The sequence below is a fragment of the Vipera ursinii genome, assembly GCF_947247035.1.
Source record: "Vipera ursinii genome assembly, chromosome: 5".
In the NCBI taxonomy this organism is placed as follows: Eukaryota; Metazoa; Chordata; class Lepidosauria; order Squamata; family Viperidae; genus Vipera; species Vipera ursinii.
Window position 1 is genome coordinate 71079967 of NC_139518.1, and position 27191 is coordinate 71107157.

General features: G+C 43.7%; 1 protein-coding gene across 3 annotated transcripts in view; it reads right to left on the minus strand.

The window, feature by feature from the left end:
- IDE (insulin degrading enzyme) overlaps positions 1-25157 on the minus strand; it is an 80697-nt gene extending 55540 nt beyond the window's left edge. Inside the window, exons 1-3 of one of the 3 annotated variants that reach the window (XM_083363216.1) lie at positions 25035-25157; positions 1850-2034; positions 641-848 (exon numbers count right to left, since the gene is read on the minus strand). In XM_083363216.1, coding sequence (XP_083219342.1) covers positions 641-848; positions 1850-2034; positions 25035-25144 — 503 coding nt within the window. In that variant the 5' untranslated portion in view covers positions 25145-25157. Of the gene's footprint in view, positions 1-640; positions 849-1849; positions 2035-19893; positions 20022-25034 lie in introns of those variants that run through there. The other 2 variants (XM_083363217.1, XM_083363218.1) reach the window with 2 other exon arrangements.
- Between the last annotated feature and the right edge of the window lie 2034 nt (positions 25158-27191).

The following is a 27191-nucleotide window of genomic DNA, read 5'->3' on the forward strand; positions in this document are numbered from 1 at the left end:
AGTATACAACATGACTTTATTTTTTAGTTCAGGATAGATAACTTTCATTCATCCTTCATCTTGGTACCTCTGCTCGTGTCTCTATTAATTTGCCCATTTGGACCACTGCAGCTAAAAATCACAGAATGACTCTCAAGTACCGGTAATTGTTCCATTGTAATTCACTTTATGGAGCGCAAATTATTATCAATTTAAAAATTTTAAGTTAGGTTAGAATGGATGGGCAATTTGCAACCCACACGGAGGATTCCAGCATACATTTAATGAAAGAAGAATCTGGGTAACATTCAAAAAAGGGCCTGTGTGAAAGATGGGCCCAGCTGCGCCACCACGAAAAGCCAGTCCCTTTTGTGTACCAGCGAGGTCCCTCTTTCACAAAAGCTTGGAAGAATATACCTTTGGTTACAACTTAGATTGGATCCTGCAACATTATCCTGGGATACATATATTTTCCTTCATTCGCAAAATTCAATATTTTCCAGGTTGCAAGAAAAGGAATTATAATATATTCACTTAAAATCTCAACTGGTCTAATAATGATTATGCTAGAAGTACACAGTATATTAAGTAGAACTTTTATTCCAGTAAAAATCGCACAACGGTTAACAATATACTTACCGAATAATTATGATATGCTTACCTGTCAAGAGCACCTTCTAAGTGTTCGTGTGAGACATCAAAATAGTAGTTGGTGTGTTCTCCACTGGTAAAAGCATTTGAACTCCCTCCATGTTCACTGAGAAATTGGCTGTATTCATTTTCTTTTGGGAATTTTTTAGTTCCCAAAAATAGCATATGTTCACAAAAATGGCTTAATCCAGGAATATTAATGGGATCAGATAATGATCCTTGTGGAGAGAAAAAAATACAACAAGCCATTATAAATTTTAAAGTTTTATTAAAGAAACATGCCCAACTTCTACAAATAGATTAATTTTTTAAAATGGGAGAGTTGTAATTAAATCAATGCGGTATAGGAAACTTTATTTACTTCAAAAAAAGATCAACATATAAAATCAATTAAGTAGATTTATTTATTCTGTAGCTAAGTCATACTAAAATATATATGAGCTTCTACACAATTTCCTCAGGCTATTCTTCCAGATAAATCTCCACTGAAGTTATAGTAATATATACTATTAAGAAATCAAAGGTGAAGGTATAATGCAAGCATTATGGGGGGTGTATGAAAGCCCTAATAAGCAGGCATATACATAGAATGAAGGCTACTGCTAAGCTTGAAAGCCGCCCTGAGTTTTTGGAGAAGGGCGGGATATAAATGGAATTAAATAAAAAATAAATATAAAACTGCAAAGAAAAAAGATAGGTTAAATAAACTTCATGAGTCAATCAAGAATTAATTTTACATAAAAATAAAAGGAAAATATTTAGAAAAGTTGCTATTAGCTTAGTATGAGGTTACTTTATTCTGTGCAAGATTTTTTGAAAAATATAAGCAAAATTCTATACCATAGTAAACACTATTAGAAAATGCTGAATCTACTACTATTGTTACATTACCATTTCTATTACTTTTACTTTCTTCTTGCTTGCTTTTTTATTTCTTGTAACCTATGAATATTTATCTTTTTTATATAATTTCTTACTGGTCCTTTGCTATCTGTAAGTTTCTAAAATAACATGAAAATCTTCAGTTATGCCAAGTAAACATACAAATCTGACTAAATCAATTCTAATTTGAACTACTGATTCTTGGGAACAATGTTAGTAAAATTTCCAAGCAAATTTACAACTCTACTTAAGTTATGTAAATAAATGATTCTAACCCTGTTTTATCATATAATATAAAACCAAGACCAAAACTAAACCGAAGTATTTGATTAAATACCTATGTGTACATCAAGTGTAGCTGAAGATTTGTCTGTAGTGGGATCACTGATAAGCACTGCTTTGATGCCATTTGCCAGTTCTAATCCACGATATTCTCGTTTATCTTCAGGTGATTTGATAATTTCATTTGTTATTCTTTTGATAGCAAGATCATTCATTTTGTAGTATCCTTCTTGTGGAATCCTAAAAAGACCCCAGGAAAGATATTAGGAAAAGTTGAATTCAAATAAAATAGTATTACCAACGTAAGAATATAAGCAGCGTCCTGCTGCATCAGACCCTGGCCTAACCCTGGCCTAGTTCAGCAGTCCGTTCTTACAATAGTTAACCAATTGCACAAGAAAGTCCACTAATCTCCCAAGAGATGGCCTTCAGAGGAATTCATGCTATCACCACAGGCTGATAGCACCGATCCCCATTATTTCCATTATGAGGAACAGTCCTTTTTGAAGCTAGGCAAGCTAATAGCCAGCACAGCTTCTGATAAATACATTACAGCAACTAAAAAGATGGTAATGGATTCAGTTTATTAAGGTAACTCATTTAACAGACGACAGGTAATCCTCAACTTACAACAGTTCACTTATAAAAGTGACTAATGACTGTTTTTCACACTTATGACTATTGCAGCATCCCCATTGTCACGTGATCAAAATTTGGATGCTTAGCAACTAGCTCACATTTATGATAGTTGCAGTGTCCTGGGGTCATGCAATCACCTTGTGTGACTTCCTGACAAGCAAAGTCAAGGGGGAAGCCAGATTCACCTTACATCTGTGTTGTTAGTGTAACATCTGCACTGATTCACTTAGCAACTGTGGCAAGCAAGGTCGTAAAATGGGGCAAAATGCATTTAAATGTCTCACTTAGCAACAGAAATTTTGGGCTCAATGGTGGTCATAAGTCAAGAACTACCTGTATAAAACCTATTCCTGTCTTTGACTATTTTACTGAGATTTATCCTTAATTGTATCCCTGCTAACTATTGATTAATAATAATAGATACTATTTTTCAGCGCTAAATTCTGAGTTTAATGCTCATCTTATCATTTGTTTTGGCAGGCCATGCCTAGATTTATATGGCTCTTTGAATCCCAAATGAAAAATTTAAGGTTAGTAAAAACTTAGTGAATTCAACAAGATAGACAAGTTTCATAATGCTAAAAATTTCCCACAAGGATCAGTGAGAAATCCATTTTGTTCATGATCTGCACTTACAGGAATTAACTGCAACATACATGAACACTGCGGTCATTCATGCAGAGTTCCTGGTGTGACTATGCCTTTGTCCGAATCTCAAGAAATGCAATGATCACATTTTCAGTGTTTGTTCTTGCAATATCCTATTGCTGATTGAATTGCACTTAGATATAATAAAGGAATAATTTTTCTAGATTTTTGTGCTCAAGACAGAAAAAATGAAATTCTGACTTTGGGATTTGCCAATTAGGTACCGTATATACTTGAGTATAAGCCGAATTTTTCAACCCACTTTTTGGGCTGAAAAACTCCACTTCGGCTTATACTCCAGTCAACAAAAAAAAACCTGTCCCTTCGTTCGGAACAGGCTGCTGAGAGAAGGGAGCGGCAGAGCCTTGCAGAGCTGGCGGCAGTCCAGCGTTGTTTCTCCCCCTCGTGCGTGCGTGTGTGTGTCAGACCCACGGGAATGGCTGGTAGGGAAGCGGCATTCCGGCATTCCCCCCCTTCCTGTGTGTCGAGCCCACGGGGCTTGACACACAGAGAAACGCAACTAGCCATTCCTGCGGGTCTCACACACACACACACACACACACACACACACGCCGCCGGGCTCGGCTCCTCGGCAGGAGGGGCAGCCCCCGCCGCGCCCCCCTCCCGGCCCGCAGCGCCGCGCCGCCGCCGCTTCCTCCGGGCAAGTCGGGGGGGCTTGCGGGGCGAAGGCACCGGCCAGGGGGCAGGCAGGGCGGGAGGGCGCGAACTCACCGCCGCCGCGCTTCCCCCCCCATCTCTCGCTTGCCCGCTGCCTCGCCCGTTCCGCCCCCAACTCACCGGCCGGCGCTTCACCCCCCATCTCTCGCTTGCCCGCTGCCTCGCCCGTTCCGCCCCCAACTCACCGGCCAGCGCTTCCCCCCATCTCTCGCTTGCCCGCTGCCTCGCCCGTTCCGCCCCCAACTCACCGGCCGGCGCTTCACCCCCCATCTCTCGCTTGCCCGCTGCCTCGCCCGTTCCGCCCCCAACTCACCGGCCGGCGCTTCCCCCCCATCTCTCGCTTGCCCGCTGCCTCGCCCGTTCCGCCCCCAACTCACCGGCCGGCGCTTCCCCCCCATCTCTCGCTTGCCCGCTGCCTCGCCCGTTCCGCCCCCAACTCACCGGCCAGCGCTTCCCCCCCATCTCTCGCTTGCCCGCTGCCTCGCCCGTTCCGCCCCCAACTCACCGGCCGGCGCTCTCGCTTGCCCGCTGCCTCGCCCGTTCCGCCCCCAACTCACCGGCCGGCGCTTCACCCCCATCTCTCGCTTGCCCGCTGCCTCGCCCGTTCCGCCCCCAACTCACCGGCCAGCGCTTCCCCCCATCTCTCGCTTGCCCGCTGCCTCGCCCGTTCCGCCCCCAACTCACCGGCCGGCGCTTCACCCCCCATCTCTCGCTTGCCCGCTGCCTCGCCCGTTCCGCCCCCAACTCACCGGCCGGCGCTTCACCCCCCATCTCTCGCTTGCCCGCTGCCTCGCCCGTTCCGCCCCCAACTCACCGGCCGGCGCTTCCCCCCCATCTCTCGCTTGCCCGCTGCCTCGCCCGTTCCGCCCCCAACTCACCGGCCGGCGCTCTCGCTTGCCCGCTGCCTCGCCCGTTCCGCCCCCAACTCACCGGCCGGCGCTTCACCCCCCATCTCTCGCTTGCACGCTGCCTCGCCCGTTCCGCCCCCAACTCACCGGCCAGCGCTTCACCCCCATCTCTCGCTTGCACGCTGCCTCGCCCGTTCCGCCCCCAACTCACCGGCCGGCGCTTCACCCCCCATCTCTCGCTTGCACGCTGCCTCGCCCGTTCTGCCCCCAACTCACCGGCCGGCGCTCTCGCTTGCCCGCTGCCTCGCCCGTTCCGCCCCCAACTCACCGGCCAGCGCTTCCCCCCCATCTCTCGCTTGCCCGCTGCCTCGCCCGTTCCGCCCCCAACTCACCGGCCGGCGCTTCACCCCCCATCTCTCGCTTGCACGCTGCCTCGCCCGTTCCGCCCCCAACTCACCGGCCGGCGCTTCACCCCCCATCTCTCGCTTGCACGCTGCCTCGCCCGTTCCGCCCCCAACTCACCGGCCAGCGCTTCACCCCCCATCTCTCGCTTGCACGCTGCCTCGCCCGTTCCGCCCCCAACTCACCGGCCAGCGCTTCACCATCTCTCGCTTGCACGCTGCCTCGCCCGTTCCGCCCCCAACTCACCGGCCGGCGCTTCACCCCCCATCTCTCGCTTGCACGCTGCCTCGCCCGTTCCGCCCCCAACTCACCGGCCGGCGCTTCACCCCCCATCTCTCGCTTGCACGCTGCCTCGCCCGTTCCGCCCCCAACTCACCGGCCGGCGCTTCACCCCCCATCTCTCGCTTGCACGCTGCCTCGCCCGTTCCGCCCCCAACTCACCGGCCGGCGCTTCACCCCCCATCTCTCGCTTGCACGCTGCCTCGCCCGTTCCGCCCCCAACTCACCGGCCGGCGCTTCTCCCCCCATCTCTCGCTTGCCCGCTGCCTCGCCCGGGACCAGCGGTGGTGCAGCAGCCCAGCCAGCCAGCGGGCGGACGGGCGGAGAGAAGCCCGGCCCGGAGGGGAGGGGAGGGAGCGGAGTCGCCGGGGCCCACGTGGAAACAAGGCTTTACTGCCACACACACACACACACACACACACACACAGAGAGAGAGAGAGACGGAGGGAAACAAGCTTGACTGAGGAGGGAAACAAGCCCCTCCCCCCCTACACACACACGCAGGAGGAGGGAAACAAGCTTGACTGAGGAGGGAAACAAGCCCCTCCCCCCACATACACACACGCACGAGGAGGGAAACAAGCTTGACTGAGGAGGGAAACAACGCTTGACTGCCACCCCCACACACACACACCCCCACGAGGAGGGAAACAACGCTTGACTGCCGCCTTCCTAGCAGACCTCCCCATTCCTGTTAGAAATGGAACCCAGTACTTCTAGTACTCCTGCACCAATGGAGCCCAGTACTTCTAGTACTCCTGCACCAATGGAGCCCAGTACTTCTAGTACTCCTGCACCAATGGAGCCCAGTACTTCTAGTACTCCTGCACCAAAACAAAGACGCAGGTCATACGAAGCTGCTTTCAAACTAAAGGTTGTGTCAAGAGCAGAAAAAAGCAATAACAGTATTGCAAGTAGGGAATTTGGTGTTGATGAAAAACAAGTGAGGGAGTGGCGGAAAATGAAAGCTGAGTTGGAAAAGATTCCAAAGGCAAAAAAAGCTCGACGTGGTTTAACAACTCCATATGTGGCTCTAGAGACTGAATTGCATGAATGGGTTATGGAGTGTCGTCAAAATGGTTACTGCGTAACACGCATGGGAATTCGCTTACGTGCCCTTCAAATGGCTAAAGATGACAAATTAAAAGTACCAGGCATTGAAAATTTTGTTGCGTCAGCAGGATGGTGTACTGGCTTCATGAATAGGTATGGCCTATGTTTGCGGCAAAGAACAAAGATTTCACAGAAGTTGCCAAAAGACCTTGATGAAAAAGTGATGTCATTCCATTCATTCATCATAAAACAAAGAAAGATCCATAACTATGACCTGGGAGATATTGGGAATATGGATGAAACACCTATGACCTTTGATCTTCCAAGCAACAGAACCGTGGCAAGTTTGGGAGACAAAACTGTTTTACTCAGAACCACAGGTAATGAGAAAAACCATTTTACAGTTGTTCTGTCATGTTTGGCTAATGGAACTAAGCTGCGGCCTGTCATTATTTTTAAAAGAAAGACCTTGCCTAAAAAGGTCAAATTCCCACCACGAATTACAGTGCGCCCACATGTTAAAGGCTGGATGGATGAAGATGGAACAAAAAAGTGGCTGGAAGAAGTTTGGAATGGACGACCAGGAGCAGCCTTAAAGAAAAAACCATCATTGCTAGTTTGGGATATGTTCAGAGCCCACACATCTGATGACATAAAAAGATTGGCAAAGTCTTCTCAAGTTACTTTAGCCGTTATTCCAGGTGGGCTTACATCTGTATTACAGCCCTTAGATGTGTGTTTAAATAAACCTTTCAAAGACCGTGTGCGAAAGATGTGGTGCGAATGGATGTCATCTGGTCAAGCCCGACTAACAAAAGGTGGAAATATGATGAAGCCTGACATAGAACTGATAGCAAAGTGGGTTCGTGATGCATGGGAAGAGATTCCAGAGGACATGGTGAAGCACGCCTTCAGGAAATGTGGCATAAGTAATGCTATGGATGGCAGTGAAGACACTGCTTTGCATGAGGAGGACAACTGTGATAGTGATGACAGCGAACTCTGTGACAATGTATATGATGATAACCTCACACCAGCTACAGCTGCAGCTCTGTTTGCAGATACAGATGAGGAGGAGGAATCCAGTTTTGAAGGATTTTGATGCTTGTGTTTTAGCTTGGTTGCTTATTGAGTTAAGGTTTTTGTACATTTAAAGTTATTGTTAATACTTTAATATTATATATTGTTTTTGTTGAATATACTGATAATATATTGTTTTTGTTGAATATACTGATAATATATTGTTTTTGTTGAATATACTGATAATATATTGTTTTTGTTGAATATACTGATAATATATTGTTTTTGTTGAATATACTGATAATATATTGTTTTTGTTGACCCTCTTTTCCACATGCCTCAATTAAAGCAATTTTATTGTTATCTACCTGTATTTTTATTTTTGAAATTTACCGTGAGCTGCTGCATTTCCCAGCCTCGGCTTATACTCGAGTCACCAACTTTTTCCAATTTTTGGGGGTAAAATTAGGGGTCTCGGCTTATAATCGAGTCGGCTTATACTCAAGTATATACGGTAAGTTTGTTGTTACTTTGAGATTTGCTAATAGGTTTGTTATTGTTGTAAAAATTGCTAGTATATACTAAGTACAGTTTGTCCTCGACTTACGGCCACAATTGAACCCAAAATTTGTTAAGCAACACAATTATTGAGTTTGCCTCATTTTATGACTTTCCTTGCCATAATTGTTAAGCAAATCACTACAGTTAAGTTACTAACAAGGTTGTTATCTAGCTTTCCCACTGACTTTGCTTGTCAGGAGGTTGCAAAAGGTAATCACATGACCCTGAGGCACTGCAACCATTATAAATATGAGCCAATTGCCAAGCATAGAATTGTGATCATGTGAGCATGTGAGCATGCGGATGTTGCAATGGTCATAAGTGTGAAAAACAGCCATAAGACATTTTTTCAGTGCCACTGTAACTTCAAATGGTCCCTAAACAAATGACTCTAAGTCAAGAGCCACCTGTATGCAAAAGAATTTTCCTCCCTTCCTTATTCATTAAACTATAATATAGTTTATACACACATACACGTGTGTGTGTGTTTGTGTGTAATATATATATATATATATATATATATATATATATATATATATATATACACACACAACACACACATGTGTGTGTGTGTGTGTGTGTATGTATATATGTGTGTGTGTGTGTGTGTGTGTGTAGGTCTTGGCATACCCGTGAAAATCTACGAAAACAAATATTATACACACACACACACACACACACATTATCAATATCATATAATTGGGCTCGGAGGGAGGGGTTCCTCTGACCGAGTTATGCCCTCCAGGTTTCCGTGTGCTACACCAGCCATGGGCTCAGGGCAGGGGTGGTGGGGTGGCGGTGGTTGTCCGGGAGACTTTATGCCCGCGGGAGACCACCATTGTCCAGATGGCCAGGAGTCCCTCCTCCTGAGATGTGGCCCTCGGGGTCAGTTGGGCATGTTGCTCACATACCTGGCGCCCAGCTGTGTGGCAACAGCCCTGCCCGAGCTGCTCGACACCCTCTCAGGGTTGGCGGTGGAGTTCTCCAGGCTTATAGTTCTGGGTGACTTCAACCTGCCCTCACTGGGAGGGCCGTCTGAGTTAGCTCGGGAGTTCATGGCTTCCATGACGGCCATGGGCCTGACCCAAGTAATTCAGGGCCTGACTCATGTGGGGGGTCACACTCTCGACCTGGTGTTCCTGTCTGGACAGTGGTTGGATGATCTGGGAAGGGGTTCACCAACCATTGTCCCCTTGTCATGGTCAGATCATCATCTCCTGCGGCTGGTCTTCTGTTACGCCACCCCCCACTGCTGGGCTGCGGAGCCGATCAGGTGGTTCTGCCCCAGGCGCCTAATGGACCTGGAACGGTTCCAGATGGCGCTTGGTTCTATACCCATCGCGCTCACCCACAGCCCAGGTGGATGCCTGGGAAAGGGCGGCTGCCAGGGCACTTGACTGTGTTGTACCCTTGCGACCTCTGACCCAGCGCAGATCCCGCTGGGTTCCATGGTTTTCTGCAAAGCTCCAGGAGATGAAGCGTCGGAGACGGGGTCTAGAGAGCGGTTGGAGGTCCAGCCGATCCGAATCTGACCGATTGCAGTTAAGAACCTTTATAAGGTCTTATCTTGCGGCGATGAGGACGGCGAAATCTAATTACTTCGCTGCCCTCATCGCGTCCGCAGATAATCGCCCGGCCGCCCTGTTTAGGGTGACTCGCTCCCTCCTTAACCAGGAGGTGAAGGAGGAGCCCTTACAGGGATGGGCCGAGGAATTTAGTCATCATCTGACGGACAAAATCACTCAGATCCGGGCCGGTCTGGACTCTGACTGGGCAGAGTCTGACGTGGAGGAATCGGACGGTCTTGAGCATGTTATCTGGACTGAGTTCGATCCTGTTTCCCCTGATGATGTGGACAGAATCATGGGGAGACTGAGCTCCACCACCTGTTTGTTGGATCCGTGCCCATCCTGGCTGGTTTACGCGGCCCGGGAGGAGACACGAGGCTGGTTCCAGGCAGTAATAACTGCTTCTTTGAAGGAGGGTGTCTTCCCCGCCGCCTTGAAGGAGGCGGTGGTGAGACCCCTCCTCAAAAAGCCTGTCCTAGACCCGGCTGTTTTAAATAATTATCGTCCAGTCTCCAACCTTCGCTTTTTGGTGAAGGTTGTTGAGAGTGTGGTGGCGCATCAGCTTCCTCTGTTCCTGGAGGAAACTGATTATCTGGACCCATACCAATCGGGTTTCAGGCCCGGGCACAGCACGGAGACGGCATTGGTCGCGCTGGTGAATGATCTCTGGTGGGCTCGGGACAGGGGTTGTTCCTCTGTCCTAGTCCTATTAGATCTCTCAGCGGCTTTTGATACCATCGACCATGGTATCCTACTGCAGCGTCTCAGGGGGTTGGGAGTGGGAGGCACCGTTTTACAGTGGTTCTCCTCCTATTGCCTGGGCCGCTCGCAGTCGGTGTTGACGGGAGGGCAGAGATCCACCCCGAGGCCTCTCGTTTGTGGAGTTCCTCAGGGGTCGGTTCTCTCGCCCCTCCTGTTCAACATCTACATGAAGCCGCTGGGTGAGATCATTCGTGGTTTCGGGGTGGGGTATCATCAGTACGCTGATGATACCCAACTTTTTCTTTGCACCCCGAACCAACCCAGCGATGCCCTCACCGTGATGTCCCGTTGCCTGGAGGCGGTCCAGGTCTGGATGGGGAGAAACAGGCTTCGTCTCAATCCTGCCAAGACTGAGTGGCTGTGCATATCAGCATCTCGGGTTAACCAGACCATTCCACCCTTAACGATGGGGGTGAGGTGTTACCCCCCGTTCATAGGGCTTGCAACTTGGGCGTCCTCCTTGACTCCCGGCTCAATTTTGAAGACCATATAGGAGCCGTGACCAGGGGGGCTTTTGCCCAGGTTCGCCTGGTGCACCAGTTGCGACCCTACCTGGACCAAGATGCCCTACGCACAGTCACTCATGCACTCATGACCTCCCGTTTAGACTACTGCAACGCTCTCTACATGGGGCTGCCCTTGAAGACCACTCGGAGGCTTCATTTGGTGCAGAATGCAGCCGCGCGAGTTGTGATGGTGGTTTCCCGATACTCCCATGTAACACCTCTACTCCGTGAGCTGCATTGGCTCCCAGTTGCCCTCCGGGTGAGATTCAAGGTGCTGGTGATGACCTATAACGTCCTAAATGGCTTGAGTCCGGGATATCTGAGGGAACACCTGCTGCCAGCATCAAGTTCCCTTTGTCCAGTGTGCTCCCACAGGGAGGGTCTGCTCAGGGTGCCACCAGTAAAAGATTGCCGGCGGATAACACCCAGGGCTAGAGCCTTCTCAGTGGGTGCGCCTGCCCTCTGGAACCAGCTGCCCGTGGAGCTTAGGACTGCCCCCGACCACCGTTCATTCCGCCGGGACCTGAAGACCTGGCTCTTCAAGCACTCTGGCCCAGGCTGAGAATTTTAATTTTAATTTTAATTGGGGGTTTTACTTTTTTTTCAGGGACTGATGTAATTTTTTTAAAATTGTTTTTAACTTTTGTATTTCTTGTTTTAAATACCCTGTAAACCGCCCTGAGTCCTTCGGGAAAGGGCGGTATATAAATCTAATAAAATAAATAAATATAATAAATATTTTATATATATATATATATATATATATATATATATATATATATATATATATATATATATATATATATATATATATATATATATATATATATATATGTTTTCTGAGGTTTTCACGGGTGCCTGTATGTGGATAGCTGGGAGAACAAACTTCATCCCTGGTCCAACACTTTGAAGCCACGGGACATGAAATTGATTTAAAAAAAACCAAAACTATCGCCAAAATTGAACATTTTAACAACAGAATAATCAGTGAAGCCATTGAGATAGAAAAACGCCCCCACAGCATGAATAAACGAGATGATACCTCTCGTCTACCAGCCATTTGGAAACCCGCCTTGATTGACAGACGAGGCCCAACCACCAAGAATGATACCAGACCCAAACTCATGATAACATCACATGACATCACCACCACACAACCATTCAAAAAGCAAATCCGAACCCACAACGATAAAGACACACAACCACAAAACAGAAACCTAACTACAGCTGCAACATCAGCCACTTTAAACCCCTCCAAACCACACAATAAGCAAACTGACACCCACTATAAAAACATGGCACCACCACAAACACGAAGCCGAACAAAAGCAGCACAACTCACCAGCTCAGTTCTGGAGCTGGCAGCTGAGACCAGCCCATCCACTCAGAACACCCCCCCCCACCCAATCAGAACACACCCACCATTCAAAACACACTCCCACCCAATCAGAACACACTTGGTCCCCTACCCAATCAGAGCACACCTCCACAGAACACACCCCCTCTGGCAGTTTAAAAAAGAGGAACTAACAGCCACATGCTTCTCCCAGAAGAAGGAAGCTAAAGCCTGATGATGACGGATGGGACTCCGTCGAAACGTTGCGCCCACACCTTTAGTTCTACGCGGGGAAAAACCCGAAAAACCAAGGATCCATATATATATATACATATATATATTAGGATTATTGTGTGTAAAAAGATAAAATGTACGAACAATGATAAAAATGAAAAGAATCTAGTAATGTGGGGCTCTTTTTCATTACTGCATGGCTTTGTTGTCTATATTTTGGATTAACTTTTCAACTATAACTCTGAAGAAAACAGCATATATTCTTCAACCTATCAATTAACAATATTAGCATACCATACCCAATTTTCCTAAATAGTCTAAACGACTGGTACTATGCTTCCATTTGCAAAGAGCTGAATTATTTGTACCCAACAGCTATCTACTTCATAACAGCAGCATGCCATCCTGAAACTTTTAAGACAAATGCAAAATCCATCAGCTTTCTAGAGCAGAAAGGCAATATAATTGTTCTAAATACACAAAAAACCCTGCTCAAATTCTGTGACACTATAATCAGAGATATAAAGAATCAAAACTTGCATTTCAATAACTGTACTATTCAATTACAGTAATTAAGAGGAATTAAGAATTAAAAAGAAGTTAAGCAAAAGGAAAGCTGGGAGAAAATAGAAACAAAATGGTAAATTTCATCAGCAGTAATAGCGCAAAATGTTTCACAGAAAAAACTAGATGAATAGCAAATTAAATTCCATGACTGAGGAATTCTGGGAGTTGAAGTCCACAAGTCATAAAAAGGCCAAGTTTGAAGACCCCTGATATAGACTCTTTATTAAATATCTCTGGACTCCACACCGTACTATAGGTGATCCAAGTATATAAAACAGACCTTGGCTGTTAATATTAGCGTTCTATGCTTAAAAATCACATACACATTTTTTCCAGCTAAACTCATTTTGGCTGTATAGCGAATCAAACAATAAAGCAAAATTATTTATCTAATTTATCTAGTAAATAATTTACAATGACATTTTATGCCAGCCAGTATGGTAGTCTGATCTGAGAAAGAATCAAACTGAGAAGGGAGTCAATCTGCTAAAAATTAAAGAGCTGCTATAATAATAAAGGTTGCCATAATACTAGCAGGATACACAGAAACATTATATGCTATCAGCGTGTCATTTACTTCAAGCTTTCACACAAAACTGCATTTTTTTTCTGGCAGCCTTTGTGGAGGTTCTTCAGAGCTTTCAGATACTGCCCAATGTGTAGACTTTTAAAGTTGCCATGGTATCAGTTTTACATGTGGTATGTCATCATCATTTAATACAGTATGCCATAACAATCCATTTCCAGAAATATAAATTGTATAAAATTAAAATCTAAAACTATGAATCTTAAATCTCTGGAAAAGGCTCCAGAGGCCTTTTCCAAGCCACAGCCGAGCAAGACACCTGCCTGCCCGCCCGGCGGCGCTCTTCCTCCTGTCCAAGGTTCTCATTGTTGTGAGCATTTCTGTTGAGGATTGCCAGCAGAGGTGGGGTGGGGGGTGTTTGGTTTTTATTTTCCCCCCCCTCCGTCTGCTGGGTGGTTGCAGCAGGTTTTGGTCACTTCACATAAACCTGGGACACTGTGACCATCACAAATATGAATAAGTTGCCAAGCATCTGAATGTAAATCACAAGACCCTGGAGATGCTGCAACATTCCAGTTGATAGGTGCTTCTTCTGGGCTCAGAAGCGCCAGGATCAGCACCGAGCTCCAGCTGAATCCTGGTGCTGATCCTGGTGCTTCCACCGAGCCGTGACAGCTCTGCAACTCCAGGCATCTCTTGCTCAGGCTTGTGTGGTGCTGCCACCTGTTCAGCTCATTTCCCTCCCCCACTACCACTTTTCTAAGATGGTCGTATACCACCTGTTAGGTGCCAATGTACCACAGGTGGTACCCTTACCACTGGTTGAAAAGCCCTGGGCTATAAGTACTCAGCATGCATTAATTAACTAGGAAAGGCTTTTATCACTATTAGCAGATTGATTTCATGAAACATTCTCCTCTATGGAACTGAATGGAGTATGATCTTAGTCAAATTTGTGAGAATTTAGCATAGAAGAATCATGATGATCATTGGGAAGATTTATTTATTTAAGAAAATCTATATTGCTGCCCAATTCATTCTTAATGACTCCAGGAGGCTTGCAAGGATAAAAACCGAATATTAAAATAATAAAAAGCAATACCTCCCAATACCTCCCTCCAATCAAATAAGCCATTTGATGGGATTTATCCTATCCTAGGGCCCCCAGGTCTACTGGCAAAGCCAGTTTTCAGGATCTTGCAAGCATCAAAGTTGGGGCCACCACAGAGAAAGTCCCTCTTCTTGCTCCTGATACATGGACCTCCTTAGGAGAGAAGACCCATAGCATTCCCTGCCTACCTGCTCTGGTGGGTCAGATAGATGTAACCAGGAAGAGACAGTCCTTCAATTAATCCCAACCATGTAGGACTTTGTAGGTGATGCAAATTAAAGTGCAAATTATCCCATAGTGCTCTATAAATAGCAACAAACTACAGCAATAAGGAGATCTCATTATATTAATTCTTCCTTCAAACATTTGGCATCATGGAACCAGCTCAAAAGCTGCAGCTAGTGCAGAATACCGTAACTAATTTTCTGATGAAAAACTAGAAAACATGTACAATCAATTTTACAACTGTGAACTTCTGTTCTCAACCAAGGTGAAAATGTTTAACCCCTTCATACTTTAGATCCAACATTCTCTTTATGAACTGCCTTTATGAATTTAAAAGTACAAATACCGTGTTTCCCCGAAAATAAGACCGGATTATTATTTTTTTGGTCTCCAAAAGAGAAACCAGGTCTTATTTTCAGGGGGTGGGATGTCTTTTCCACTCACCTCACCGTGGTGGCACCAACAGCCCCACCCAGCCAGGCCACTTCTTCTGCGGTCAAAGGAGCAGCTTCACTCTGCAGCTGAGAATTAAGCTCGGCTCTGCATTTCGCCATCAGAGGCCTTTCCAGAAGGCCTGTGCAGCCGAGAACCAAGCTATAGATTGAATCCGTAGTTCGGTTCTCGGCTGCACAGGCCTTCCAGAAAGGCCTCTGACAGCGAAATGGCGGGCCAGGCTCCATTCTCAGCTGCAGAATGAGGCTGCTACTTTGGCCACAGAAGAAATGGGCCAGCGAGGCAAGTATTGATCCATGGGAAGCCTGGCTGCAATGGTAAGCTCCATCCCCGCCCTAGCTTGATTTGTAGGCATGCGCCTCACCCCAAAACTGAGCTTATTTTTTGGGAAGGGCTTATATTAGGCCCACCCCCCAAAATCAAGCTAGGGCTTATTTGGGGGGTAGGTTTTACTTTTGGGGAAACACGGTACTGCCTGATTGGGCTTCTGAAATATCCAGAAAATGGAGTTAAAGCAAAAGATAGAAAAGCCAAACCTTCTCACAATCAGCCACCACCAGAATAGTGCTCCTTCAATCACTTGAAAAAGAAATGGCAGAAAAATATTTTAGAAAAATAAAATCCTGGGCTTTGCCCAAGGTATCCTATAAATATAGATAATGCATCAAATATTGTTTTAGAAGAATAGCCTCTGAATGCTGACATTCTCAAGTCTGGCAAGATAATCTGTTGATGGGATCTTTCAACCTGTATGTAAACCTCATTTTTTAATTAAAACAAGCCTTCAATTAACATAACATAGGAGACTTACATACAGTGTAAGCAAAAGTTAAATTGCTGATGTGTGAGAAATTCCTGAAGTTGAGAAAAAGAAATACAATGCCTTTTGAGGCCAACCAGAGTCATTATCTTGACTTAAATGGAAACTAAATCTTGGGAGCATTTCATGAAAGTCACCAAGTTCTTTGGTTTTGTCATTTTTGCTATTTTTATTTATTTATTTTATTTTATTTATTACATTTTTATACCGCCCTTCTCCCGAAGGACTCAGGGCGGTGTACAGGGCAATAAATACAAAAACAGGATACAAAAGTTAAAAGCGAATTAAATACCTTTAATTTCTGCCTTTTTGTTTTGTTTTTAATGTTTTAAACAATTTCTAAATCACCCAAAGTCACTAAGAGATAGGCAGCATATTAATGTTACTAATAATAATCATTAAATGGTGGAAACATAATTAAAGCAGTTAATACCTGGGCAATGCCAGTTATTCAATAGGCAGCACAGATAACTGATTGGACCCAGATGGAACTTGGTAACTTGGATTAGAAGATAAGAAAATGAATAACAACATACCATGCGTTGCACCTAAAAAAGTTATATCGATAAGCTATATTTGCCAAAGGCTGAAGAGAGCAGAGGATTCCTACTGGTGAAAAACCATGGAGGAAAAAAAGCATGGGCTGAATTAAGAAAAGCCAAGAGCTATTGCTGAAGGAAGTTAATCAAGGGAAAGCTCTTGAAAACAACAACTATACAATTGAAAACTGATTTGTTACTTGGAACAATAAGCCAGTGCATGGTCAATTCTTGGAGGATATAAAGGAAAGAACTCTTAAATTTTAACTTTTGACTTAATTTATTTTTTTAAAAAGCTACCTAGAGTTACTGACTACAGAAATTGATTGGTTGACTGACTGATTGACTGACTGGGATGGATGGATGGATGAATGAATGAATGAATGAATTCCCACATAGAGTTGGTTATGATCAGGGGTGATCAAACTGAAGGCTTTATATAATTGAGTAGTTCAAGAACAGGACTGGCCAACTAACTGCATGAAGTTTCACCATTGCACATTCCCTAACAAATAGCAAATGTTGCCTTTGTGGTGAAAAGGAGGAAACAATTGCCATAGGTTTCAATTCAATTCAATTGCCATAGGTTTCAATCTCTACATGGGGCTACCCTTGAAGACCACTCAGAGGCTCCAGCTGGTACAGAATGCAGCCCCGAGAGTTGTGTTGGGAGTTTCCCGACACTCCCATGTTACACCTCTGCTCCGCGAGCTGCATTGGCTTCCAGTTGTCTTCCGGGTGAGATTCAAGGTGTTGGTAATGACCTACAAAGCCCTACATGGCATGGGTCCGGAATACCTTGGGGAGCACCTGCGGCCGGCGTCAACTTCCCTCCGCCCAGTACGCTCCCACAGAGAGGGCCTCCTCAGGGTGCCACCGGTCAAAGAATGTCGACTGGTGGCCCCCAGGGGGAGGGCGTTCTCTGTGGGCGCGCCGGATTTATGGAACCATCTTCCGGTCGAGCTCTGGATGGTGCCTGACCTCCACTCCTTCCGGCGCGATCTCAAAACCTACCTTTTCGAACAAGCTGGCCTGGCCTGATGGGATGGGGTTGGGTTTTATTAATCTGTTTTAACCTATTTTTTAATGTGTTCTTAACTTATCCATGGGCATTTTGTTTAATCGTTTTTAATTTTTGTATCTTGTTTTTTAATATATATTGCCCTGTTCAGCGCCCTGAGTCCTTTGGGAGAAGGGCGGTATACAAATAAAATTAATAAATAAATAATAAATAAATTTGAATGTAATAAAAACTACTGAGAAAAACATAATGAGAAAATGAACGAGATAAGTTCTTATGACATTTTAAGATCCAAACAGACAGGTGCCCAATTCATAACATACGTAATATAACATTAATTGAAAAGAAGAAAGTCTGGTTCATCGATGTTGCTATACCACTTGACACTAGAACTGAGGAAAAACAGTGAGAAAAAAATATGAAATACCAGGATTTGCAGATTAAAGGTGAACACTTATGGAAAAAAGAAATCTATTATTACTTCAATTGTGAGTATGTTCCTGAGAGAGTTACCTAAGGAGCTTCCTCGATATCCAAAAACATTGAATTTATGAGATTTGAACACCCTAGCGATATCTATATTTTTAGATGCTACCTTAATCATTCTTAAATCCTTGGTTAAGACTTAAACTGTTAAGTTTCCACTAAACGTAGACTTGAATCTAACTGTAAATTACCCACATTATATTAATATTAAGAAGAATAATTCCACATCACTCCAAATTTAACTTTGGTTGAAAAGAAGAAAGTGTGAATAATTGATGTGGCAATACCAGAAGACAGCAGAAGTGAAAGTATTGGTAAAGATCACAAAGTATCAAGATCTCAAAATTAAATTGAAAGATTATGATAAAAATTTGTTGTGGCGATCTCAGTAATTATCAGCACACTGGATACCAAACAAAATTTTCATTTGTCAATTACAAGAGGATACACTGCTTGGATCTAAACATATACTATGCTATATAATATGCTGAGCAGGTGTGCTACCTGCTTCGCAATCGATACAAAAGCTAAGAGTGGAGCAAAGACCCATGAAAAGATACATTACAAGACAAGATGGAAAGACCTGAACGTGGATTAGAGAACAAACTAATGTATACATCATCAAGAGAGTAAAAGAATGGAAATGGAAATGGGCTGGTCGCATAGCAAGAAGAACTGAGGGCAGGTGGACCAAGGCAGTCATAGAATGGATCCCATTTAATAAAAAGCATCCCCAAAAGAGTCCTAAAACAAGACTGATCAATGACATCAGCAAGTATTGTAGGCCCAATCGGCAAAAGAAAGCTCAGGACCATATAGGTTGGAAACATGCAGACGAGGCCTTCATCCTGCAGTGGACAGACGATGGCTAAAATGGTACTATGCTGATATATTATGACATAGGTTCTAAAGAAAAACTCAATGGCAGAAATTACTGGTAGTTGTGATTTCACGTTTTTGTATATTTAATAATAGGAACTTTGGGTGTAATCCAAAAACATGTGGAGCACCACTTGAACTCCATTGGCATTGACAAAATCACCATTAGTCAATTGCAAAAAGCTGCTTTACTTGAAACAGTTTGCATTCTGCAAAAATACCATTAACAACATCTACCTATCCAAGGTCTTTGGGAAGAACTCAATACATGGATAAAAATGCCAAATCTAGTCTAAATATCTGGCTGACTATGCAACCAATCACAATAATAATGTCCTTGGGAATGAATAGATAGATGAACAAAAATGCCAAATCCTGTCTGAACATCTGGCTAACCAATCATCATCCTAATCATCACACCGTTACTTTTCCTACATCTAAACTAAATATACAAATAGGCTTTTAGGGCAAAACACTTTCTACCTTTTTTTAAGGAAAGGATAGGACAGAAATTCAACATGTGCAGAATCTACCAGCATGTAGAAAAGCCAGCAGAGAAAGCTACACCTTTTATATTTCTACCTACTTTGTAACTGTTGAAAATAATTCCTGACATAAGCCACTATAAGACAAGCCAGAACACTTAGTATTCATGATTCTATTGGGAACAAGTATTATATTAGTAGGCAATTCGACCTTTTATTTATAGAACTTAAATCTATGGATTAATTACAGCACTTAATCGGTTTTAATGAAAATTGCATTTTTTCTGCAAAATCATATCAACCTCTCTGATACCATGAGTTCATAACAAAAAACCGATCTACCTGCAATGGTTCTGAAATGAACTTGCTTTTATCAATTAAAACCTACTCTAATTTGAGAGAAATTTAAGGAATATTCTTCCAAGCTGATATAAAAACTAGACTATAGAATACCTTTATATTTCCTGGTGGTTTCACTATATAATACTGTTAGGCAACAATGAATCAGTTGGCACTGTAACACAGGAAGTATTTATGAGGAGACACAGTGTTGAGCTGGTTACTTCAACTGCTTCCCATCTAACATTTTAAGACATATGGCCCTCTGTGACCACTTCACACCTAAAGAAGAATCAAATGAGAAGTAGTTATAGCCATGATTATATCCATATAATGAGCTTAAATGGACTCCAGAAGATGGTAGAGGACAGGAAGGCCTGGAGGAACGTTGTCCATAGGGTCGCGATGGGTCGGACACGACTTCGCAACTAACAACAACATATCCAAAGAGCAAGTGAATATATATCACCAAGTTGTTCTTGAGTAATGTATAGAAATATTCTTGTAACAAACATTTATCCAACTTATTTATATTACTACAAACATGTTTTATGATATAATAAATCACTATCAGATATATGTTTAACAAACAACAATGCTTGTATGGAATTTGGTCAAACTAGCGTTCTGAATGTATTGTTAAGGCTGACTGGCATACAAGAAACAATTTTCACAGAACATAGGAGAAATTAAATAGGACAATACAAATGCAATAAGCTAGAAAAACAGGACATAGTCCAGCTGGAAAAGCAAAAAAGTAATGCAGTGGTTTCAGTAAGTGTGTGTACACAAGGAAAAATGCATTACACTTCATTTTGAAAATAGGTTCATTGCTTTCATCTATAATGCAATAATAGATAAAAGAAATGGTCATTCACAAAGTCCACAATTCTCTGGCAATTGCTCTATGGGGGAATATAACGCAGGATAATTTATTGGGTATAGCAGGGTTTGCTCCCACAATGAAAACTTTGAAATTGCTATGTATATCAAGGCAAATAGGAATTCCAAAATAATTCAGCTATATCTTTTGCTGTTTTATGGATGAGCATATATGTAGTTAATAGTTATAGTTAATAAACTCCCTTGCTAACCCAAAATTTACATTATTCTTAGGGTGTTGTGTCAGTCAGGAATCACATTATAATGTAGTTTATCTTAAGAATGTTATATAAAAACAGGCATTATGATTAATAGTTTAAGCTCTGATCACAGAACGTACTCTAACTGAACTGAAGTCTCCCAAGGGTGGAGATGGGGAAGTATTACTCATCAATTGTTAGTACAGCAACTCCCAATCTCACTCATCACTAGCCAACCTGACAGTTACTGCTGGCTATTAGTTCAGAAAAGCCAGAGTACATATTCTTATGTACTTTCTTCCAGTAAATTTTACCCATCATGTACATCCTGACTAAAATGATCCTGATAATATGCATTAAAATCATCTTAATTTTGCCTGAACATGTTGAATATTTAACAAGTGAATTCAATCTTGTGTTAAAACCCCAATTTTTCAGCAAAACAGGCAACAGCGATCCTATCAAGCTACTATCCTGTAACACTGGTATTCTCTTCCCTTTCTTCCACCTAATAAGGCAATTATGCAAAGGGGTTTGAAACTTTGTTCATCAGCAAGATACTCTCCAAAACAGAACAGGTCCAAATATTATAAGGCCGAAGAAGCTGGCAAAACAAAGTTACAGTTAAAAATGGAACAGATCTATCTCAGGATTGTAAAGCATTCCAGGGAAAAAAAACTAATATTTCTCTATGGAAGCAATTAAACAATAGCTCTAAATGCTACCCACAGTATCATTCTTAAACCTACCCTCCCCATCACATAACTTAAACGGGTGCTGCTATTAAAGGATTGGAAAGAATTGCTCGGCTGTGGCTTGGGGGGCACTTTTTTCAGTGCCACTGTAACTTCGAACAGTCACTAAGTGAACTGTTGTAAGTCAAAGACTACCTGTACTTCATCACTTTTTTCCTTTTTTTTGGTCATCAAATTTTTGACACCTTGCTAGGTGACTGGTGGTACTTGGATGTTGCCATATCCTAAAAGCAGTACAATGGGTGGAAAGGTTGAAAAGCCCTGCCCTAAATCGTGTCTAACCTTTTGGCTTCACTGAGTGAATAGAAATTGTCTTGAGCTGCATACAAAATATAACATCGTTACCGTAATTTATATAAATCACAGAATCAAAATTAAAGTTTAAGATCTTGGGGTGGTCTCATTACTAGCTGTTGAGGGTCACATGCAGCCTGTGGGTCAAGGGTTGGACACACCTGCCCTAAATAGAAAGCTGTCAATAGTCTGCAATAATTTTTGGAATACAAGCATAATATTTCATATTTTCCATTTCTGTCCCTAAACCATTAGCAAAAATCTTACAAACCTCTTTCACAATCTTACTCATGCTTTGACAGTACCTTACACAACAATGAACAACTTCAAATGTCTCTTGTGTGACACTCCTTCAGATTGCCCAAGATGTCCACACATTCAGTTCAGTTCTCACCTGAGCTAAACAAAACCAGCTTCCTAGTTTCAATAACTTTGTATAGTTTTGTTAGAACATTTTCAAGTAGTACTACCAAAATATATTAAATTGAGCAAATGTTTGTCATTAGCTTGGTCCACAATATTCTAACAATCTATCAGGATTTCTGACTGGCTGACCAAAGAAAAACATTTGAAGCATCCAAGTGCTTCTGCACATATCAAAAAACACAGGACAACTTAGTGACATTTTGCTGCAATGATTAACTTATGACCTACCAAATATGAAAGACAATTCTCAGTATCTCTCAATATCAACAATGCTGTCCAGAACTCCTAAGGATTTTAACTCAAATATCTAGACCACAGCTTTCCTAGTATAGTTCTTTGTCAATATTTGTAATGGCATAAGACTCGGTGGACTACAATTGCAATAAGTTATGCACAATAAAAGTGTTGCAGTATCACAAGCCTGCTACTTCTTTCAACATGAGTGTTATATGTAATTAAACCCAATGTTATTAATCCATACTTAACTGTGGGTGGGATCAAGCTAATTATTTCTGGCAACTCCTTGGTCATTACACATTCAAATATTTCACTAACAGATTATCACATCTGCACTTGTTTTCCACTCACTACAAATCAAATTTTAACCTTCATATTTTTGGTCCATGACAAAATGAAATTTCTGCAGTCCCAAGTAATAAGTTACTTGTAATTCACCAAATTCACCACAATTCTTTACATGTACTAGAATACCATGTAGTTTTATATCTTCAATTTCAGGCTGGGCCCTTTTTTATATATTTTTCCTCATCTTCACTCTACTAAAAGTAAATAAACTTCCTAATGTTCTCTTCTTTTATTACTCTTAACCAATGGACAGCCGTAGATGTATTCAAATAAGAAATCAAATAAGCCAAATATTGGCATTTAAACATACAATAATAATTCAACTGTCAGCATCTACTAAGACTTTTTATTCACTGGATTTTTAACCTGTCAATCACTGGAATTCTTTGAACTGAGAACAGACATGAATAGAATGAAGGCTACTGCTAAGCTTGTAAGCCGCCCTGAGTCTTCGGAGAAGGGCGGGATATAAATGGAATTAAAATTTTAAAAAAAAATTAAAATTAAATGAGCAAAGAAATAATACTCTTGAAAATGAAGAACTGCTATTAATGTAAGTAAATAAAAATATCCGGTATATTCCTAACATAAGTAAGGTTAAACTGAACAGTTTTTAACCGTTTTCTTTTTAATAAAGTTGTCCAAATTATGCCCTTAACCTTATGTGAGAGATGATATTATTATTATTATTATTATTATTATTATTATTATTATTATTATTAATTTAATTTATATACCGCCCTTCTCCCAGAGGACTCAGGGCGGTGAACAGGGCAATACATAAAAACTAGATACAAAAATTAAAAATTATTAAAACGTGATTAAACAATGCCCATAATAAGTTAATACAAATTAAAATTGAAGTTCATTTATAAAAATCCCACCCTGTCCCATCAGGCCAGATGTACAAGTACACTATTAGAGCTCACTCTTCAATAAAGCGAGACTACTATCAGACTACTAGTATCAGACTACTACACCATGAAGAAATATTTTCTATCCATTCGGCAGGTAAATAATTAACCTTACCAACTCATATAATACTACTGCACATACTCTAAGACAGGGGTCTTCAAACTTGGCCCTTTTATGACTTGTGGACTTCAACTCCCAGAATTCCTCAGCCAGCCATGCTGGCTGAGGAATTCTGGGAGTTGAAGTCCACAAGTCATAAAAGGGCCAAGTTTGAAGATCCCTGCTCTAAGAAGTATAACATCAGGGGGGGGGGGGGAAACCAGAACTCTTATTTGGAAAACCACATTCACTTGGACACCGGTTTCGATTAGAGCGGTACGAAAGACAGGAAAAACAAATGCACAGCAAAAAAAAAAAAAGCAGCCATTTTCAGCTCTTTTTTTTAATCTCAGCCGCGATTTCTGAGGCAAAAAAGCGATCTCAAATCTACGCCAAACGCCTTCCTGCAAAACTAAAAGGAAAGATTAAGAACGCACTTTTAAAAAAAAGCAGCCGTGGAATCTGACGCCTTTGCCGTCCCAAGTTCTCCTCAGTTAAACCTGCTCAAGCGTGACGTTAGCTTCCTCCCATAAAAAATGTGACTCCGGGCAAGGCACCCGACAGAAAGCAGAGAACCGACCTGAACGCAACTGAGGAGAGGGAGAGGACTCGGGTTCCCTCCCCCACCCCCACCCCGCTTATATGGCCCTTAACCGCTTTTTTTTCCGCCCCACTATAAAATACGCCCCGCGGTTCGCACCCGCCCACCGACCTTGCCTGCACGGCAACCCACCCGTTTTGTCCGCAGAGGTTCCCTTCTCCGGGGACGGAGCGAAAGGCGACGGCCGCCCCCAACTCCCCTTTTTTTAAAGCCTTACGGTCCCCCCCACACCGCCGCCGGTGAAAGGGATTTCTTCCCGTCTCCCTCCCCAAAAAAAGAATTCGCATTCCCGCTCCTTCACCCCTTTCCAGCCCAGGGCTGCGCTATCACACTCGGCTACAAAAGCCCGGAAACCGGCGTGAGGAGAAGCCGCCAGAGACCTCGACCCGGCCGCGGTTCCCCCCCCCCCACACCCCTTACTCAACCGCAGCCCAGAGGGGGAGACGCGCACCGCCCTCTCCCCCGAGGCCCAACCCCCGGGCCTCCCCGCGGCGGTACCCGGAAAGGAAGAGCTGCTGCTGCTGCTGTCTCAGGAAAAGCCGGCGCGCTAAGAGAAGCGGCCGCAGGGAGGCCCGCAGAGCAATAAGCCGGGAGAGTCGCTGCCGCATCTCTAGGCCCTGCCCGCTGCCCCCCGAGCCGGCCTACTTCCCCGGCCGGCCCCTCCCCCTCGACAGTGCCCAAGCAGTTCTCCGGCCGGTGGAGGCGCCATTTTCTCCTCCCCGACGGAGGCGCTTGGAGGAGCCTACCTGACGCTGAGGAAGCGCTCCGCCCGCGGGGAAGGAAAGGGAGCCGGCTCGCGGGGGAAAAAAAAAAGCAGCGTGCTGCGCTGGCAGGAGCAACGAGAGGCGGCTGCAGCAGCCCAAGGGGTGCCGCTGGCAGCGTCTGGGCAGCGCCTGTCGCGGCGGCTGCAGTGAAGGAGCAAAGGCCTCTGGACTCTATACCCTTCCTCCGGGGAGCGTGTTTGTGTGCGCGCGTGTGTATGTGCGCGCGCGTGTATGTCTGTGAAAGAGGGAGAGCCGGCGCGCTACTCTCCCTCAGGGAATGTCTGCCACCAAGGCGGCCGCCCTTCGCGCACCTCAGTCCGAGTCCACTTGATTTACTCCCCGAGTAAAAGGGGTTAATAAAACACACGCGCAAAACGCTAAACCACCCCCGGCACCTTTTTCTACCCGCTAAACACAAAAAGGCGAGGCCGGGCACAAAACGGAGCAAGTTACTTCCGCCCAGCTCCTCAAGGCGCAGCTAGCTAGAAATAAACGGGGCCCGGTCCTGATTTAGGAGTTGTTGGCAGCTCGAGGGCCCTAATTCCAGCCCTAACTCCACGTTCCTTTAATTTGGAAGAAGATTAGCTCTTTTACAGGGCCGTAATAGCCGGAGGTAGGGCTCAGTAGCCTAGTGCAGCGTTTCCCAACCTTAGGAACTTAAAGATGTGTGGACTTCAACTCCCAGAATTCCCCAGCCAGCTATGCTGGCTGGGGAATTCTGGGAGTTGAAGTCCACGCATCTTCAAGTTCCTAAAGTTGGGAAACGCTGGCCTAGTGTGACTTCCCACCCGTTTTCTTCTGAGTTGCTAAACTACCAACTGATGAGGATGGAGAGTGACCCGATTCAACCAGCCTGGTGGGCTTCAGATGGGGGGCTGTTAATTAACTGGTGTAATTTTTTTTTTATTTTATTTTTTTTGAGCTGCTACCTCCAGTCACTTGATTCCTTCAACAACGCTGTGTGGTCTTAAGCAAGGTTAAATATCTCATTGGGTTTAAGGTGCTTACTTACATTGGGCTGATGTAATAAAACGATAAGGAACACTTCCCGGAAAATGAAATAAATGAAATGTAATAACTTAGAACATGGGATGAAAACTGCTACTGAGCGTACGTTTCACAGGTTTGCAATTTCACATCATGGTTACTAAATGTTTGGCTTTGAAATGTGCACAGCCAGCCTGAAAGATAAGAGCTGAGGTAAAGTTTCATGTTCACTTTTGTAGAAAATTAATGAAAACAAGTACATAGGGGACATAAGTGTATATTGCTTTCAGTGTATATTAGTATTCATAAAATGAGAACTGGAATGAATCAGATACACAATTCATTGAATGCTATGCTTCCAAAGTATGTTAGATCCTTTGTCTCTAGAATCTGATCCTGAATTGCAGTTTTTTTTTTACAGAATTTGATTTGAGCATAGATGAATATGAAGAATCAGATGAAAGAATATACTTGCAGATGAGGCCCTGGGGATCAGAGGAAGGGTTATATGTGGAGATAAGAACAAGGTGTGGTTGTGATGGACACCGGAGTGAGGAAGATGAATTCGGAGAAGAAACATTTACTCCTAAACAACTTTTTCTTTAACTGCTTTTTTCCTTTCTGCTCACTGAGGGTTTCACAGACAAGCTTGCTAACGGTTGACATGCTAGGCGGGTGCAGGGACAATGAAGTGAGACAGATTCACAGGTTCAACCACTTAGCCAGGATGTTGGGTATATGAATAGCCCAGTTATAAGAAAACCCAAAACCACATAGCTGGCACAGGAAACTAGAAGCTTTGCAAGATTTTGTGACCTAAGGTGGGCAAAGATGGTGTGACATTTAGCTATTTGTCGTAACGAGAGAAAGCTTTAGGGGGCTGCAATCCAGGTAACCAATCAAT